At 46.4% G+C, this 16,228-nt stretch overlaps 1 protein-coding gene across 18 annotated transcripts in view; it reads right to left on the bottom strand.

The window, feature by feature from the left end:
• The window catches only part of ZNF618 (zinc finger protein 618), a 178,627-nt gene that overhangs the window by 65,456 nt on the left and 96,943 nt on the right, over positions 1-16,228 (bottom strand). For 16 of the 18 annotated variants that reach the window (XM_068657153.1, XM_068657152.1, XM_068657149.1 and 13 more), the window contains exons 4-5: positions 16,091-16,168; positions 7,750-7,788 (exon numbers count right to left, since the gene is read on the bottom strand). In XM_068657153.1, coding sequence (XP_068513254.1) covers positions 7,750-7,788; positions 16,091-16,168 — 117 coding nt within the window. The remainder of the gene's footprint in view (positions 1-7,749; positions 7,789-16,090; positions 16,169-16,228) is intronic. The other 2 variants (XM_068657140.1, XM_068657143.1) reach the window with 1 other exon arrangement.

The raw sequence follows: 16,228 nt of genomic DNA on the forward strand, positions 1-16,228 counted from the left end.
TACTTTAGGCTTTTAATTGTGAAAGCTTACTAATGCCTTAACCAAGCACAACAGTGGAACTTCCCATTTTTTGCTCTGTTACCTCAAAAAAGTTAAAGAAAATCAAAAGCTAAAATTTACTTTATGGGAACATTAAGGTTGCAAATTTGAATATTTAAAATTAATGAAGAAATGTAGATGCCAAATATTCTTCCTTAACCTTAGATTAACACTAGCAAACCATGTACATATCCTTTCAGCTCTAGTCAGAATATTAAAATCACTATATCCTGCACATATAAGGTGTGGGCAAGAAAACCTTCATTTTTAATATATTAATTTAATGGTGTAAATTCACAACCCTCAAATTGTTTTTGCACATGCGAGGCAGTGGCACTATGCCTCCATAGTTAATGTCTGCAAGACATATTCCAGCCCAAATCCTTGTTTCTAACCTTTCACTGCTTTTTTGAATAAATTCCTTTTAGTCTGAACTTTCTCATGCTTAGTCAGAGCCCAAAGGGAGATATGTTTTTTAAAGATCAGGCCAATCATTTTTTTTTTTATTTTTGGGATTGTGAAATATATACTATGCATTCAATTCTGGAAAATTCATTTTTTTTCCTTCTAAGTAACGCTCCTCATGGACACTGTCATGTACACAAGTGATGAGTTTGCACTTAAACTGGAAAGAAAATCATAATTCTGTTTACAGCCTACAGCACCCTCAGACAGGGATGAAAGCTGGCGTCCCCCACAGCACCTCGCATCCTGTGCTCTTAGCTCAGCACCCGGGTACAATCCAGTGCACAGACAGCAAGTGTGATACTACCATGAAGGGGAAGGAGAGAACAAGCCTCACAGGTTAAACCCCGTTTTCAAACAGCTCACGTCCTGACCCATCGCAAACCTGGTAAGAATTACAGCCTGCTACCAGGAGCTGGGATATGACCACAAACTAACACGTATTGTGCTACATCTAAGGTGTATCACTACATCTTGAGCACCTGAGGAAGTGGGCGTGAAGACCAAGCAAAGAGAAATGACTCAGATATTGCATGGTACCTGTTAAACTGTGCCACAAGGCAGGAGCTTCAGCATGCGACACGTGAGCAGGCAGCTGGCCCTGCTTTAGGCTATGGCAAAGCCCAAGCTTGGAGTCAAGCTCTAAACCAGGGATAGTGACGGCACCAGCCAGAAACACAAACACCTGAGGAGGACAGGGTTATCCTGCCTGCTTCACCACGTGCACAGCTGGGTCAATGATCTCTTCTGAAGGCCCTTTGTCCCTCTTTGGTACCTCTGTATTACAAAGATACCCAGCCTTAGCAGCAGTTATCTTTAACACTGCAACACCACAGCAGATACTGTACTTCACCCCCTTCCTTGGTGTGCCACTCAGTGTACATGGAAAATGTGTCGACTGGCTTTTCTTTCCCTCGATTGCACTGCTAGAACTGGCAGCCTTTGAGCTGAAATGCTTCTCAGCATTTATAACAAGCAGTATGGTTCTGATCTCTACCCCAGTCTGTCACTCGAGAGGAGCGGAGAGCGCAGTCTATCCATTTCTCAATCTCTTCTTAATGGCCAGTTTTGAGTTGCAGAGATGCTAAAGCCTGGATTATACAGAAAAATGCAAGAACTCTTCGTATTGCCAGCTGAGCTATCTTAATGGAAGACAGATCTTGGTTTTTCTCTCTGTAGGACACCAGCATCTGTGTAAGACTTCAATTACAGTAATTTTGTACCCCCAATGCAATAAAGCAACACACTTCAACAGGGAAAGCAATTCATAATACTTTAAAAATTGCTCTAGGCTGAGAATTTCTGTCTGAAATATTTGGTAAATATCATCACCTGTGAGATTCTTTCAAAAATCCTCTGCAAACAGGAAAAATGAGCTCCAAGACAACAGGAAGGTCAACAGGCATAAAGGAAAAACAAGTTGTGTTATTTGGGATCAATCTTGGAATTCTGTGGGAATACAGGTGGAATTCCTTCATCCAGCTCATGATTTTTCAAACTATGGGGCTGGCCACAGTTAGCACAAAGGGACTAGGAAAGTTGCTTCCTATTTCTGCTAGAATTTAAGGCACAAGTGAAGGAGCTGCCAGGCAAACGATGGCCTGGGTTTACAGACAGGAATTGCACACTGGGCTCTCAGGCATACGGTGGAGTCCTTTGACGAGCTGCACAGGAGTAACCTGCTGGCAGTGTGAGCACAAGGATCTGCTTTTAAAAAACTGCAAAAATCCCAGCTTAGCCTCTTAAACAGAATTGCATGTAAACAAAAGCATGAGATGGAGGCAGAAAGAACAGGATCTGCCAGAAAACAACCATTAGTGGTCTTCAAACCTCCAGCAAATGCCACAGATTTGTCACAGTAACAAACTGCAACACTGCTAGGAATGAAAGCAGGTGAACTATTTGTTTGATGGGAACTTCTTTTTCATGTTATTTTCCAGCAAATCACAGAATAACTGGCTGGTGGCATGCTAACAGCCTAGCAGAGCAGACTTCACTTTCACGGCTTGTACTGGCTGTGAGCAATACCTGCTTTTAAACTACTACATCTTGGATGTCATGGTCCTCAAAAAAGTTCTTACCACGGCAGGAGAACAAAGAAAACCACGCTATCACTGAACTCCTCTGGACTCAGCCAAACTGATTGGCATGCTGGAGATGAAATGCTCCTGAAATCACTTCTTCCTGATTTTTCTGACTTCTAACAGCGTTTCTTTAAAAACTTCCAGGAATACTATTCCCTATGATATTAACACCGCTCCATCACACTCAGGACTTCTCCCTCGAGAAGAGGAACACTTCTGAAGTCTCAGATAGACAAACAGCCATATACAAAGCTAATATTCCAGCTACACTTTAAAAAACCTTCATCCTTTAGTAATTCTTCCTCTGCTCTGCTCTACATGCTTGCTGTTCTGCTTTCTCTCACAAGGCACAGAAATGCAATCCAACAGCATGAGGCTGTGCCTGGCAGACAGGGACTGGGCTTTGAGCCCGGAGACTTGCGCTCTCCTCCTTTGCCACTTGCCCGCTGGTTGCCTCCAGCAAGTCGCTTGCTTTCGCTCTGCTGTTCCCTGCCTGCCTGCAGAACAGCAAACTCCTCTGTGGGCGATCCAAGGCTCACCCAGGCAAAAGGCTTAGACATACCAGGGACTAGTAGGACTACTGGCTGCATTGATTAACATATGGTATTTTGAAAACAGATATTAAAAGGCCATTGGTAAGCTGAAATCAGGCAAGTGCGATATTAACAGTTGCTGGAGCGACCTTTTAATTCTGTCATATGCTGGTCCAAAGCGGCAGAGACACCATTAGAAAAAGCAGCAGTAAGCATGTAGACAAGAGCTTAAATGCTTACCCAGTCCCAGGATGAATTAAGGTTTCATGAGCAACCATAAAACTGACAGTCCAACTCTGAGCTCTGCAAGCCAATTCTGGTTGCATTGCACATGTTCTTACATGCAAGTTCTTCTTTCCTACAGAATAGTAATACCAAAATCCAACAGCCTGACTATTAAAATCCATGATATGTAGCAGAGTTACAGAACGCAGCTATGCTAACTGGAGACAGGGCCCTGTTGGGGGACGCTCAGACTTCTCTACCTCCCTCCCTTCTGGGATGAACCCAGAAGGAGCTGGCAGCACGGAGCCCATCCTGGGTTTTCCTCCTAACCCAGTTTAGGCACTGGCTCGGTAGGACTGCTCATCCAACCCTGGTGACAGCCCAGCTCTTACAACTGTTGTCTCCAGCCTGAGATGTGCACACTGAACACAACCTGCCCACAACCCAGCACAGTGCACAGATGCCTTCACATCTGAGGTGACACTGCCCACAGATGTGTCTCTGGCACACTGTCCCTGCTGGGGCAGGGTTTTCAGTCCCCTGCTTGCCAGTGGCTTTATTTAGCTATCTCTCAGGTTGCCAAGAATTTCCCGTGGAATGTGAGCAGCAGGAGGGAGATTGTTTTTACAAAGTTTGTAACCCCCTGAAACATGAATGGAATTTCCACGGAAAATGATGGTGCAGATGTAGTACAATCACCTTCTTCCCGAGGACTTTGAAAAGTCAGGAGCAAACAAGAGAGAGATAAAAGCATCTGAGGAAAGACTGCCAGACCCTTCTATAGGAAGTCAGTGACCTAGATGTCAAATTGGTCATCCCTGCCTAGGAAAAAGTATCAAAATTTTTTTTGTGTTTTTCTTTTTTTTTTTTCAAAACCTCTCCTCCCTTCCTCCCTGTCAGTCAAAGTTGGTAACAGCTTGACAATCCTTTTTATTAACACATTAGCACTGTGGGTTGCATTGTTTTCTTCACTCTACATGTGGGAATTCTGGTCTTGGATTGTGAGCCAAGGCTAAAAAGTTGCTCACAAAGTCATGCAGCTGTGTCCCCAAGGGCACCGTCCTCTCCTCAGCACCACAGATCTATGTCACTTTGAGAACGGATCCACGACAGAAAAGTGAGTCCCTGAGATACAATCTATAGACTAACATGCCAAGGCTGCAAATAGCCAACAGTTTTTCCTCGAGGCAGCCTTCAAAGGCCCTCCCAGCTGGAAAGTCTAAACACCAATGTCTCCTCTTCAAGCAGGCAGCAAACTAACAACTGGCCTCAGCTGCACCCCAGCTCACCCCACGGCTCCCTTCTCCCCATGGAAGGCTGGGCCAGCCCTGCCCGAAGCAGCCCCTTCCTACCTCAGTTTTTCAGCCCTGAAGGCACAGGCATGTTACTTCACAGCTTCACCCCCTTGTGCCCAGAGCAGGCCAGGCACAACTCGTGCATGACCTGGCACAATGAGGATGCCACCTCCCAAGAGGTCACTGCTCTGGGGTAAGTCCACATGACACGACGCCGCTAACCGCAGCTCCAGGAAGCCTGGGACCCAGCCACAGTGCTCTTGCTGCACTCCGCAGAGGCTCAGCTGAGATGTCTCCTCACTACCCACGTACAGGAGGAGCTTCACCAAACCCCCCCAGGTGCCCACTGTGGCTGTGAGTAACAGCTGCTGTCAGAAAGTCACTGTGGAGAAAAAAGCTTTTAGAAATGTGCAGGACCCAGCAAAGAAGACCCTCATCAACACCAGTTTTGGATGGAAGCAATCTATGCCACAGGGACCCACGGAGAAACACATGAGAGAAAACAGGATCTTGTTGTATCCATTAAGTACTGAGACATTTTGTAAGGCAGCAAACCATGTCTGCAGAGCCCAAGAGTCTAGAGGTTCCCAACATGGTAGAAATAGCAAAGGAAGATTTGGACAATACAGACGTCTGTAACAGAAGGGGTATAAACAGCCAAATCGGGTCACAGAGGAATAGCACTGGAGAGCAGGCAAAATAAAAATAGCAGGAAAGGAAAGATAAATAAAATTCCTAAAATATACGATGAGCAAACAGAACGACAAGAAAACAAGAGGGCCATTGAGCAAAAAGAGGAGAAGAGCCATGCATAGGCAACCAGGGAAGGCTAGGGATTTAATCCAGCTCCAGAGGAGAGGGCACAGGGAAGAAAGAAGACAGCTGAATTATTTCATTGCAGCGGCAAGGAGGGGAAGAGGAAGATGACTTTGTCAGGAAATTACAATCATCTGCAGTTAGGAACAGCAGTACTGGCTGAGCAGTTTCACATTCAAGCTGGAAGGCAGGTGACATGCACAGCTGGTCTTCCACCGCGCTGGATGCCTGCGGTGGCCTCCCTCTCAGCACCCACCAACTCCCTGCTCTGGTGGCTTGGTCTCGCCTCCAGCTCTTCAGCTAGGTGAGACTATTTTGGGAGAGCATTGAGCGTGGTAGGTTAAAGAGGGTTCAGTAACTCGTGCATTGGGGATGGCACAGGGGCAGACTCATACAGCCCTGCATAAAGACAGAAGCAGTCCCTGCCATTCTTATTGCTCGCTGATGCACCTCCACTGCTACCAAGGCAGCTCCTCCGAAACCTGGTATAAAAAGCAGCTTCTTTTCACTGTCTTCTCCCAGTGATTTTTTCTGCCTGTGACTTTCCATTCTCTCTAGTCTCTGAGATGCAGCCACCAACCACAAGAGGCTGTTATTGTCCACATAAATCCTTCTACAGCTCCAACAATGTAGGGTTTGCCCACACAGCAGGGGCACAAACCCTCACACTTTTCCCCTCTTATTGTCCATTCCTCCCTCTATCTCAGCCAAAAACATTCATTTGACAGGTAAGAAGGGGAAAGCTGACTTACAAAAAAAAAAAAAAAAAAAAAAAAACATGCCAAAATTCAAGCAAGAGATGAGCCTGGAAAGACTCAGGATAAGTGAAACACCAACAAGCAGCATGGCAGCTATGGAACAAGAGACAACGTGAGTCTGGAAAGGAGCGTCTATTCTCTGCCTGGTCCTGCAGACCCTATGTCACAGGGGGCCTGAAAGGGCCTGTCTGCAGAGCCCATCTCCTGTCCTGTGGGCACGAGGAGGAGGTACACGCTTTGAGATGGTGGGGCACTACCCAGCCATTTCAGCCAGGGGCTGAGGACCTTCACCCATGCATGGAATGGTCAGCCCTGCCTCCTGCAGGCAGAACGCCAGGACTCCCTCATGCTCATTTCCAGCTCTTCACCTATCACAGAATGGGACTGATGAAACAGCAGTTTAAAAAACGTTGTGTGGCTGTACCTTTTAATTATTTTTATTCTTCACTATTTATCCAACTTCTCTCTTTTTTTCTTTCTTTTCTTTTTTCTTTGTCTTTTCTTTCTTTTTTTTTTTCTCTTTTTAACCCAGCCAGGGTCAGTTTGGCACTTCCAAGCCATCCTCTATGACTGGTAAGACTGGTAACTTACCTTTTCAGTGAAACTCATGGTTCTTACCTAACAGGAAAAAACACAGGTCTCTAGAGATCTCAGGAGGTCTCCAGGCCAACATCCTGCTGCAAGCAGGGTCTGATCTGAGCTCAGACCTGGTTATTCAGTGCTTTATTCAGACTTGTCTTGAAAGCCTCCGAAGATGGAGAAGGTACAACCTCTCTGGACAACCTTCTCCACAGCATGGCGGAAAACTTTTCCTCACATGCAGCCTCTCTTCCAGCTTACGCCTGCTGCTTCCCATCCTCCTCGCCTGGCTCTGTCCTCCCAGTGCCACCAGCTCCCTGCTGCCCCATCCCCGGGCTGAACCAGCCCCGCTCCTAGCGGAGGGCCCTGCGCTGAACCCCTCCACTCCATCAGTGTCTTTCCCCAGGGGGCACGGAACCACATCGCGGGTTTGGGGTTCACAAATCCTACATGACTCCATCAACCTGGAGAGCTCAGCAGTACCCGGGGCCGCCCCGAAGGGCTGCGTGACGGGGAGGGCGGCGGGGCTCCGGCCGGCCCCTCGGCACCCCCCAGCCCCTCAGCGCCGCCCGGACCTGCCCGGGCCCCTCCGCTCCGCTCCCGGCGGGCCGGGGGGCGCCGAGCCGGGAGGCGGCCCCCGCCTCTCCGCCCACCGCCACCGCCCCAAGGCCGCCATCTCCGCGGCGCCGGCCGCCCTCTGCCGGCCGAGCCGCCGCTCCGCAGCCTGCAGGGAAGGGCCCCCAGGGGCCCTGGGCCTCCCGGCCCCGCTGGGTGTCCGCCATCCCCGCTCCCCGCACCGGGCACCGGCCGCGAGCCGTGAGCAGCCGGTCCCGGCCGTGCCGCCGGGGGAGAGAGCGCCCAGCCGAGCGCCCCGGGCACCCTGCGCGCCCGCGGTGCTCGCACACGTCAGGCCCCGGTCCCCCCTTTACGCGCACACAGCGCCGTGAGTACTTACTGCCTTGTGAGGCTCCTTCACCTGAGGCAGCTTCAGTGTCTGCAAAGAGAAAGAGCTGCACTTAGATCTGACAGCAGACTCTGCCCCACGTCTGAGAGCACGCAGCCTCGCAGCTGCCCCAGCTCCTTGACCGCTCGCTCGTCTCCAGCCGCGTTGCGGCACCCCACACAGCAGCACCCCACACAGCGGCACCCCACACAGCGGCACCCCACCACAGCGGCCCACGATGCCTGCAGGGGCTGCCACCACTCAAACTTTTTCTGCAGTGTCGCAGAAGCTTGGTTTTGAAGCAGGACGGCTACGAGGGTGCCCCTACCCCAACCCTGCACCCTGAGGAGCAAGCCCCCCACCTCTGGCAGCCTGCGGCAGGCTTCGTTGAGGTGCTATGTTTAAGGATCTGATCACCAGCTTGGCTTAGCCCAGCAGAGGTGCTCCATCCAGAGCCCTCGTGGGCCCCACAGGCAGCACCAGGTTGTGGGACACTCACTGGCACGGACTCAGCCCCCCTGGTCTCAGGCCAGCCTGGGTCACAGCGGAGTAGGGGACCATGTATCTCAGGGCAGAGGGGTCGTGTCTGAGGTGTGCCTAGACTGACTGACACAACTTAATTGTCCCAGTGTTATTCGTGGAGCTCATGATGATACGTTTCGTAATTTCTGCTGAAGGTTTGTGGAAATCGCTCATGTGCTTAATTCCTGGGCAAACGCTGTCAACCCAGGAAAGCAAATGGTGAACAACACATCCAGCTCGGTCTCCCCTGGGAGATGCACAGCCGGCACTGCTGCCACGTCCCTGGAGACTGTGTCCCCTCCTCCAACAGCAACGGCAAACCTCTGTGAGAGATGGGCCATGAGCCACAGGAATCCCCCCGGGGCTACTCCATCCTGCTTTACTGAAGACATATGTGAAAAGATGGGAGAGAAAGCCCCCTCCACTGTAGCACGTGTGACCGCAAGCAGCACACAGCAAAGATTACGTTCAAGCCCTAAATGAATGCAATGGGCAAAGCTGCAAGCTGGAAAACAAAACCCAATGTTACAAGTCAAGGATCATAAATGATTAGGACTTCCAAGCCATTTTGAAGTGTTTCATATTCATCCAAAGCTGCATATACCGTATGTCACGTTATCTAATAACATAACTACATTTCAAAATATTCCGTATGTCTCTTGGAATCATGCTTGCATTACTCTGAAAACCACAGCTGTGGAATGTCACAGCATTTTTAAATTTAAAATTTGCAACCTTAAGTAATAAACACTGTTTGCATTTAATTTCCTTCTTGTTTCTTAAAAAGAATACAAATAAATGGCTGTGGATTTATGAATTTGTACATTTCTTCCTGATTAACCTGCCCGATTAGATCACTTTTCTAGGCAGCAAGATTAAAGAGTATGCAATTAATTTGGCACAATTTCATAAACTGAGGGGCCAGATTAGAAAGCCTCAGTATCATATGCAAAACCTCAAAAGTCAAACCCCTGTATTTTTCCACAGCTGCTACTTGTTTGAATTACCACCTATCACTCAAGGAGAAAGCTAGCTGTGGCACAATGGAGTTCTGCAAAATACTGTTCTGGCGTTCACAGACAATGACATAAATAGACCATAAAAGGTATGTAGTATGCATGCACCAGACTATTTCTGTCATTTAAATAGCTTTTAAAAGTACTTTAGTTAAACATAGCACGAATCAAGCAACATGCAGAGGTTTAAAGAGCAGCCATTTCTGTACTGTGTTAAGAAATGCTGTTACTCTTAGTCATAAGGTAGACTAAAGGCTTCATTGAAAAAAAAAAAGAAAAAAAAAACAAAAAACCACAACAACTAAAAATCCCCTAACAGCCCATTCTAAATCACCTTTGGGCTGAGACCAAGTAATTGCAGCTTTAAACAAAAGACCAATTTCTGAGAAAGTTGCAAAAGTGAGAGTAGGGAGGTCAAAAGGAGAGCTGGAAAGCAAGCAAGTTAACTGTTAACTCCTGTGTCTCAAGTAACTTTCTGTATCTCCTATAAAAATTTGCCACAGAGTGTGAAATGCACAGTGGAAAAAAAAAAAAAGGATGCTTGGGATGCAGCACAGAGGGTGAAATGCCTGCCCCAAATATCCTATGATTTTTCAGTAGCAGATAATCATACAAATGACTCCCAGGTTTCTTCAGCTCAAAACCACCATCTCTCCTCAAGAATGGTTATTTCTCTATTAATTTTCAACTTCTCACCTCAAAATTGTTTCAATCACAGAACTGCTCCAACTCAACACTCCAAAAACATGAACACAGGAAAAATGCTTTTTTCCACATTCACGGTTTGAATGAGCCATCTTCCTTTTCATATTTTTGGAACTAAGCACAAACCATCCTTGCAAAGCACCTACCGGAAACTCCAGAAGCTCTGAGAATTTTTAAGATCATCAAACAATTGGTTAAACTAGAAATTTCACCTGAAGTCAACAAACCCTACCCTGACGGTGCTGTATCAGGCCCTGGGCTAGCACACGCACGTGGAAAGGTAACAGAGAACCAGTCTGTTCTCAGGGAGGCACTGCAGCAACTAAATAATGTCAATAAATAATAAAGAAAAACAGCTCAAGCAAAATCATCTTTCAGCCCAGAAAAGCTTATCTGGAAACAGGGAACTTCCACCAATTATTACAGCGGAGGCGATATATCCTGCGAGGGTTAAACTTGAATCTTGCTATTTTCTTTCATTTGCTTTCTGAAGAATTCTCCATTGGGTAAAAATCTTGCTTGCTTGGCCTCAGCCCAGAGGTTTTTTAATTTACTTTTTGAAAGTCTAATAAAGTAATTTCAGCCATTTCTGAGTTATCTAAAAGTGAAATAATTCTCCTCACTCAAACCATGCCGATGTTTCACTGCTCATGTTGCTCAAATACAACTGAACCGTACAAAACAAAACTTTCTAGCTGACTAATTCCTGAAGAGACTCCAAACCTTCCAATGACTTGAAAAGCCCCATGTAGCTAAACAAAAAGTACTGTAAGCAACACATTTCTGAGGCCTGGGTTTCCTGTAGGTGACGCAGCAATGTTTGTCCATGCTGACAGCTGGGACAGTGCCCACCAGTGCAACCAGGAATTTGCAGCCTCTCTGCTCCAGCCCAGCTCCAGCAGCTCTGCAGGGAGAGGAAGGAGCCCTGGTCCCGTGGGGCTGCACAACAGCTCACAAAGGAGCCTTTCAGCCCAACATTTTTATTTTTATTTTTTTGCATTTTGGGGAGGCGCAGGGTAATAACCTTTTCACTTTTCATTTCTTGCAATCTTTTCATTTCTTCCTAGATAATCTGTAGTGAGCAAATTTCTTACCTATGTACCTGACTCTTGGCAGAGCAAAAGCTTTACATGGGGTTCCCATGCCTGCAACTGGGCTTTCAGAGCAAAGCAGAAAGGGAGCCTGCAAGGCAGCAGTTCGTTGACAAAGAGCTACCTCGACGCTTAGCACTTGCAAAGTACCAGGAGATCAATCGCTCCCTGAATTCCTCCAGCCAAGCAGAGCACCATAGAGAAGGCTCAATAAACTATGAGGATGCCCAGTTTTTTATTAAGAAACCACCATTCCTGAAGGCAGATGAAGAAAAAAAGTCAGCCTGAAGAAAATCACTGTCAGCACAGCTTCTCTGCCATGGACATTCAGCGAGTAGGCAAGTGCACATAAAGAAAAATCTAGGAAATTTCTATTGAAAATGATCACTACAAAGAAGAATGTGATTTTTACACCTTAAAGATGTCACCAAGTGAGAGTCAACGTGGAACTGAAAAACTCAAAGGATGAGAACAAATTTAGGTCTTGTGTGGGCTAAACCAATGATCTGACAATTAAGGACAAAAAGGGAGAGGGTCAAAGACCCCATGCCTACACCAGCCCCAAGCTCCCCAGCTACTGCTGCTACCTCGATACCAGGCTGCACAAAACTGAGTTTAGAAATAACCCAGTGCTAAGCAAGGACAATTTGGGACCTTTCAACCTCCCCTCCTGGGAACAGAACTTGTGTCACTGATTGAGAACAGCAGGGCTGGCTATAGAGATGCTTTTTCATTTGTTCTGTCCCAAAGTAATTGTGTTGATCAGGTTTGAACCTTTCTCCTCTCCCACGACAGGAAATAGCTGATGATCCCACTGGATCACCAGCTCTGTCCATCTGCAGGGCCTACACAAATCCTGTTAGTGACACAGCAATGGCACAAGAAAGCAACAAGCAGTGGGGCTGTTCAAGAGGAAGGGGGATATCCTTCAGTGCTTAACAAAAAGTAGGTAATTCTGCTTGAGGGCCCAAAAAGCCCTGGAAGAAAGCACCCAAGGAGAAGAAAAGCAGCCTGAGCTTGCTCCAGTTATTCTGACGCTGAGCTGGAGAGCTGATCCTGCATCAGCCAAACCCTCAGGCAAAGGCAGGTACTAGGTGTCTGACACATGGCGGTGGCTGATGCTCAGAAAAACCATCAGGCAAAGAGGGAATGCCAGGTCCTGCCACTGCTCCTTCCTTGCCCAGTCAAAAGGGTCCAGGATCTGCATTTCTGGCAGCTGATGATTGCACAGAATAGGCCAAGGGAGCTCAACTCACAGTACTTCGGGGACAAGCAGAACTAGAAGAGCTGGCTTGCCAGTGCTTTGGGATTTGATCCAAGACGTGGACTGCAGATTCACAGGGAGAATATGAAGAGTGAAGAATCACACCCTCAGTGATAACCAGAAGGTTATCTCATATTTGTTATGGTGGCCAATACCAGCCACTGCTTCTACATAAAACCTTATATACTTGTTGCAATAAAAGCATCTTCCAACAAAATTTCTTTAAGTCCTACAGTCTTCTGCTATTTCCAGCATTGTTTCTGGCTCAGCTGTGTCTGACTCTCAATGGATAATAGGACACAGAGCTTTCCTCCATATAGGCCTTCTTTATTATTATTTTTTTAGGTATACATGACGTGCACATTCAATAGTATATTATTTGTCTGCAGGTAGGTACACTTCTAAACTGCTTAAGCAGCTAGTTCAGGGACTGTTTCTTGGAGAATCACATTTACAGAGTTGCATCAAATTTTCAATTTGATTTCTTGTTGACTAGTATAGAAGAATAAATATCTCATTTTGATTTTTATTGTCTTAAGGCAATTTAAATGCACTTTAAATGTTACCACTGCATGCATCAATTTACAGCAAGATAAAACAACACTTTCTAAGTTTTACATACATAAATTGTGCTTCTCCAGTGCTGACATGAAAATTACTAATAAATTTCCACATACAAAATTTTGAAAATTTCCATCTTCTGTAGCTACACATAAAAAAGACAAAAAAAAGAAGCAAAAGGCAAAACAATGTCTCCACTGAGTTTGTGGTAAACCTACAGATATCAATTGTACATGTGTGTGGTGATGAATCGAGACCATTTGATGCATACCTTAATTTCATTTGCAATATAAATAAATATATAAATACTAGTAAATTGAATCACACAATAGAAGCTGATCTCATACTAATGCAGCTCCTACAAATTCCTGTTGCAGTAAGGATCCCACAGTGCTTGTTGGAGAGAGGTAAAATAAAAGCAATCCTTGTCCCAAATTTAAATATTGCTATCATTATTATAAAATTATTGCAATGCTGTGAGGCAACAGTAAAGCCCTCTGTATGTCAGCAAACTATTAGAATCACAGAACCATGGAATGGTTTGGGTTGGAAGGGACCTTGAAGTCCATCCAGTTCCAACCCCTGCCCCCAGCCCAGGCTGCCCCCAGCCCCATCCAGCCTTGGGCACTGCCAGGGATGGGGCACCCACAGCTCCTCTGAGCAGCCTGGGCCGGGGCCTCACCACCCTCTGAGTAAAGAATTTCTTCCTCATATTTAATCTAAACCTACCCTCTTTTAATTTAAAGCCATTACCCCTTGCCCTATCACTCTGCTCCCTGCAAAGAGTCCCGTCCCCCCCACCCCCCGCCAGGGCACTGTCAGGCCGCTGTAAGGTCAGCCTGGAGCCTTCTCTTCTCCACTCCCTCAGCCTGTCTCCATAGGAGAGGTGCTCCAACCCCTTGATCATCCTCGTGGCCTCCTCTTGACCTGTTCCAACAGCTCCATATCCAGGGGATTGTCCTAGCCCAGGTACAGGACCTTGCACTTGGCCTTGTTGAACTCCATGAAATTGGCACAGGCCACCTCTCTGGCCCGTCCAGGTCCCTCTGGATGGCATCCCTTCCCTGCAGCATGGCAACTGCACCACACAGCCTGGTTTCATCTGCAAACCTGCTTGCTGCGGGTGCACTCAATTCATGTCACTAATGAAAGTATTAAACAGTACTGGTCCTAGTACAGACCTCTGAGGGACACCTCTCATAACTGGTCTTCATCTGCACATTGAACCTTTCACCACAGCTCTCTAGATGAAGCCATCCAGCCAGGTCCTTACCCACCAAATAGTCCTCCCATCAAATCCATGTATCTCCAATTTAGAGATATGGATGTTGTGTGGGACCGTATCAAAGGCTTTGGGCAAGTCCAGGTAGATGACATCAGTTGCTCTTCCCTTGTCCACCAATGGTGTCAATCTGTCATAAAAGGCCTCCAAGTTAGTCAGGCACAATTCGCCCTTAGTGAAGCCATGCAGGATGTCTCCATCACCAGTTTTCCAAGTCCCTTCCTTAGTATGGCTTCCAGGAAGATCTGCTCCATGATCTTCCTGGGCAAAGAACTGAGGCTGACCAATGTGTAGTTCCCTGCATCCTCCTTTTCACCCTTTCTCAAAATGGGGGTTATGCTTCTCCTCCAGTCACTGGGGACTTTCCCTGACTGCCACAACTTTTCAAATATAATGGAGAGAGTGGCTTAGCAACTTCACCTGCCAGTGCCCTCAGGACTAGGTATGTTCCAGGAACCATATTCAGGTTCCTCAGACAGTCACAAACCTGATGTTCTCCTACAGTGGGTGGGGCAGTTGCCACTCACTATTATTTTATGGATTTTTTTCTTCAACTGCAGAGCGAAGCTAGTTTGTAGCAGTTATTTAAAGGACTTCTAGGAGTTTTGTTGGCATTTAGAAAGAAATACGAGTATCAAAAACCAATTATGCATCTATCTAAGGATACAGAAGAAGCTCTATGATGTTAAACAGCACACAAGAACTATGCAACCATGCAATTAAAGTATTTACTGTGACTGTAGACTCTGAGAAGTTTCAGATGCATGCTTCCTTTTCAGCTGTGCATTTGCTGACTTCTGAGAGTTTAAGCATTTAAGATTTAACACTACATTAGCATTCATTATTCCTGGATTTTCAGTTTTCATTGGGAGATTCCCTTATGTGCCTTCAGACATTCCAGTCAATTGTTTAATGGAAGACCAAGAACACTAATGTTGCTAGTGAAAAATGAGGAGATATCGCAGATGCTCCTACAAGTCTGACACACTTCAGTGCTTAACTCAGGTGGAAGAAAATAAAAACACCGAAAGGCTTGTGATCTAGTTTCAAGTCCCTATGGTTTTGCTATTTTAGATACGTATTTCTCCAAATTATACATGCTACGCTAATTGTACAAAACAGCCAAGCAAAACTTCCCCATTTCTGCAATTAAGTAACTTGAAATTAGCCACTTACAGAAAATTCAGGAAAAAGAAAATCACTTCTGACTAAGCACAAGAAATTTCATGCAAACAATACATTTGGAAAGTGACCTCAGCAGGGGCACAGGGATGATTTCAAGCATCATTTTATGTGTAGCATGAAAACACAGAAGCATACCACTGCCAGCATAAAGTGACATACACAATTCAGCAGCCTGTACTGTGGGCATCCATAAATAGTAACGAACATCAGCACCTGATGCGTTTTACTGTGTGTAATCCTTTTCCATGAATAAAAACAACCCTCTGCACAGGTACGAACATCCTGAAGTCCTGGATTTTGCCTGAACTTTTTGCCTTGGTCTGTAACCGTCCTCCACCCAGACACAGCAGGGGTGGATCATAACACCTCGGGCAGGTGCCTACAGTGCCTGAGGCTGGCACATGATTTCATCTGCCAGGAGAGACTTAGTGATTTGCAGCTCTCCCAACATACAGCAATGCCGCAAACAGCCCCGTGCAGTAAATACTGCAGTTATCCTACTGCAGCAAGCACAGTGGCTGGCCACAACTTCAGGAGGAATACTGCTGGAGTGGAGAGCCACAGAGATCAGAGAGCCAAAGAGATTATCCTACAAACGGGCTACCCAAAAGAAGCATTAGTGATGGACAGAGAAGTGGCAGAGCAATCTTCAAAGCCTTCCCCAAAATATTCCCTGAGCTTGAATGTTACCCCAGGATTCCCAAATATTTGAGCAGGAGAGAGATACCTCTATGAGCTCGCACATGGGTCTGGAAACAGTTGTAATACTTGTATTTCTTCCCACATATTCCACACTCATAAGATCCTGAAAAACAAGACAGAAAAGCATACAACGCCATATTAGATCAGGAAAAACAGCCTCACC

The sequence above is a fragment of the Anas acuta genome, chromosome 20 (assembly GCF_963932015.1).
Source record: "Anas acuta chromosome 20, bAnaAcu1.1, whole genome shotgun sequence".
Classification (NCBI taxonomy): Eukaryota; Metazoa; Chordata; class Aves; order Anseriformes; family Anatidae; genus Anas; species Anas acuta.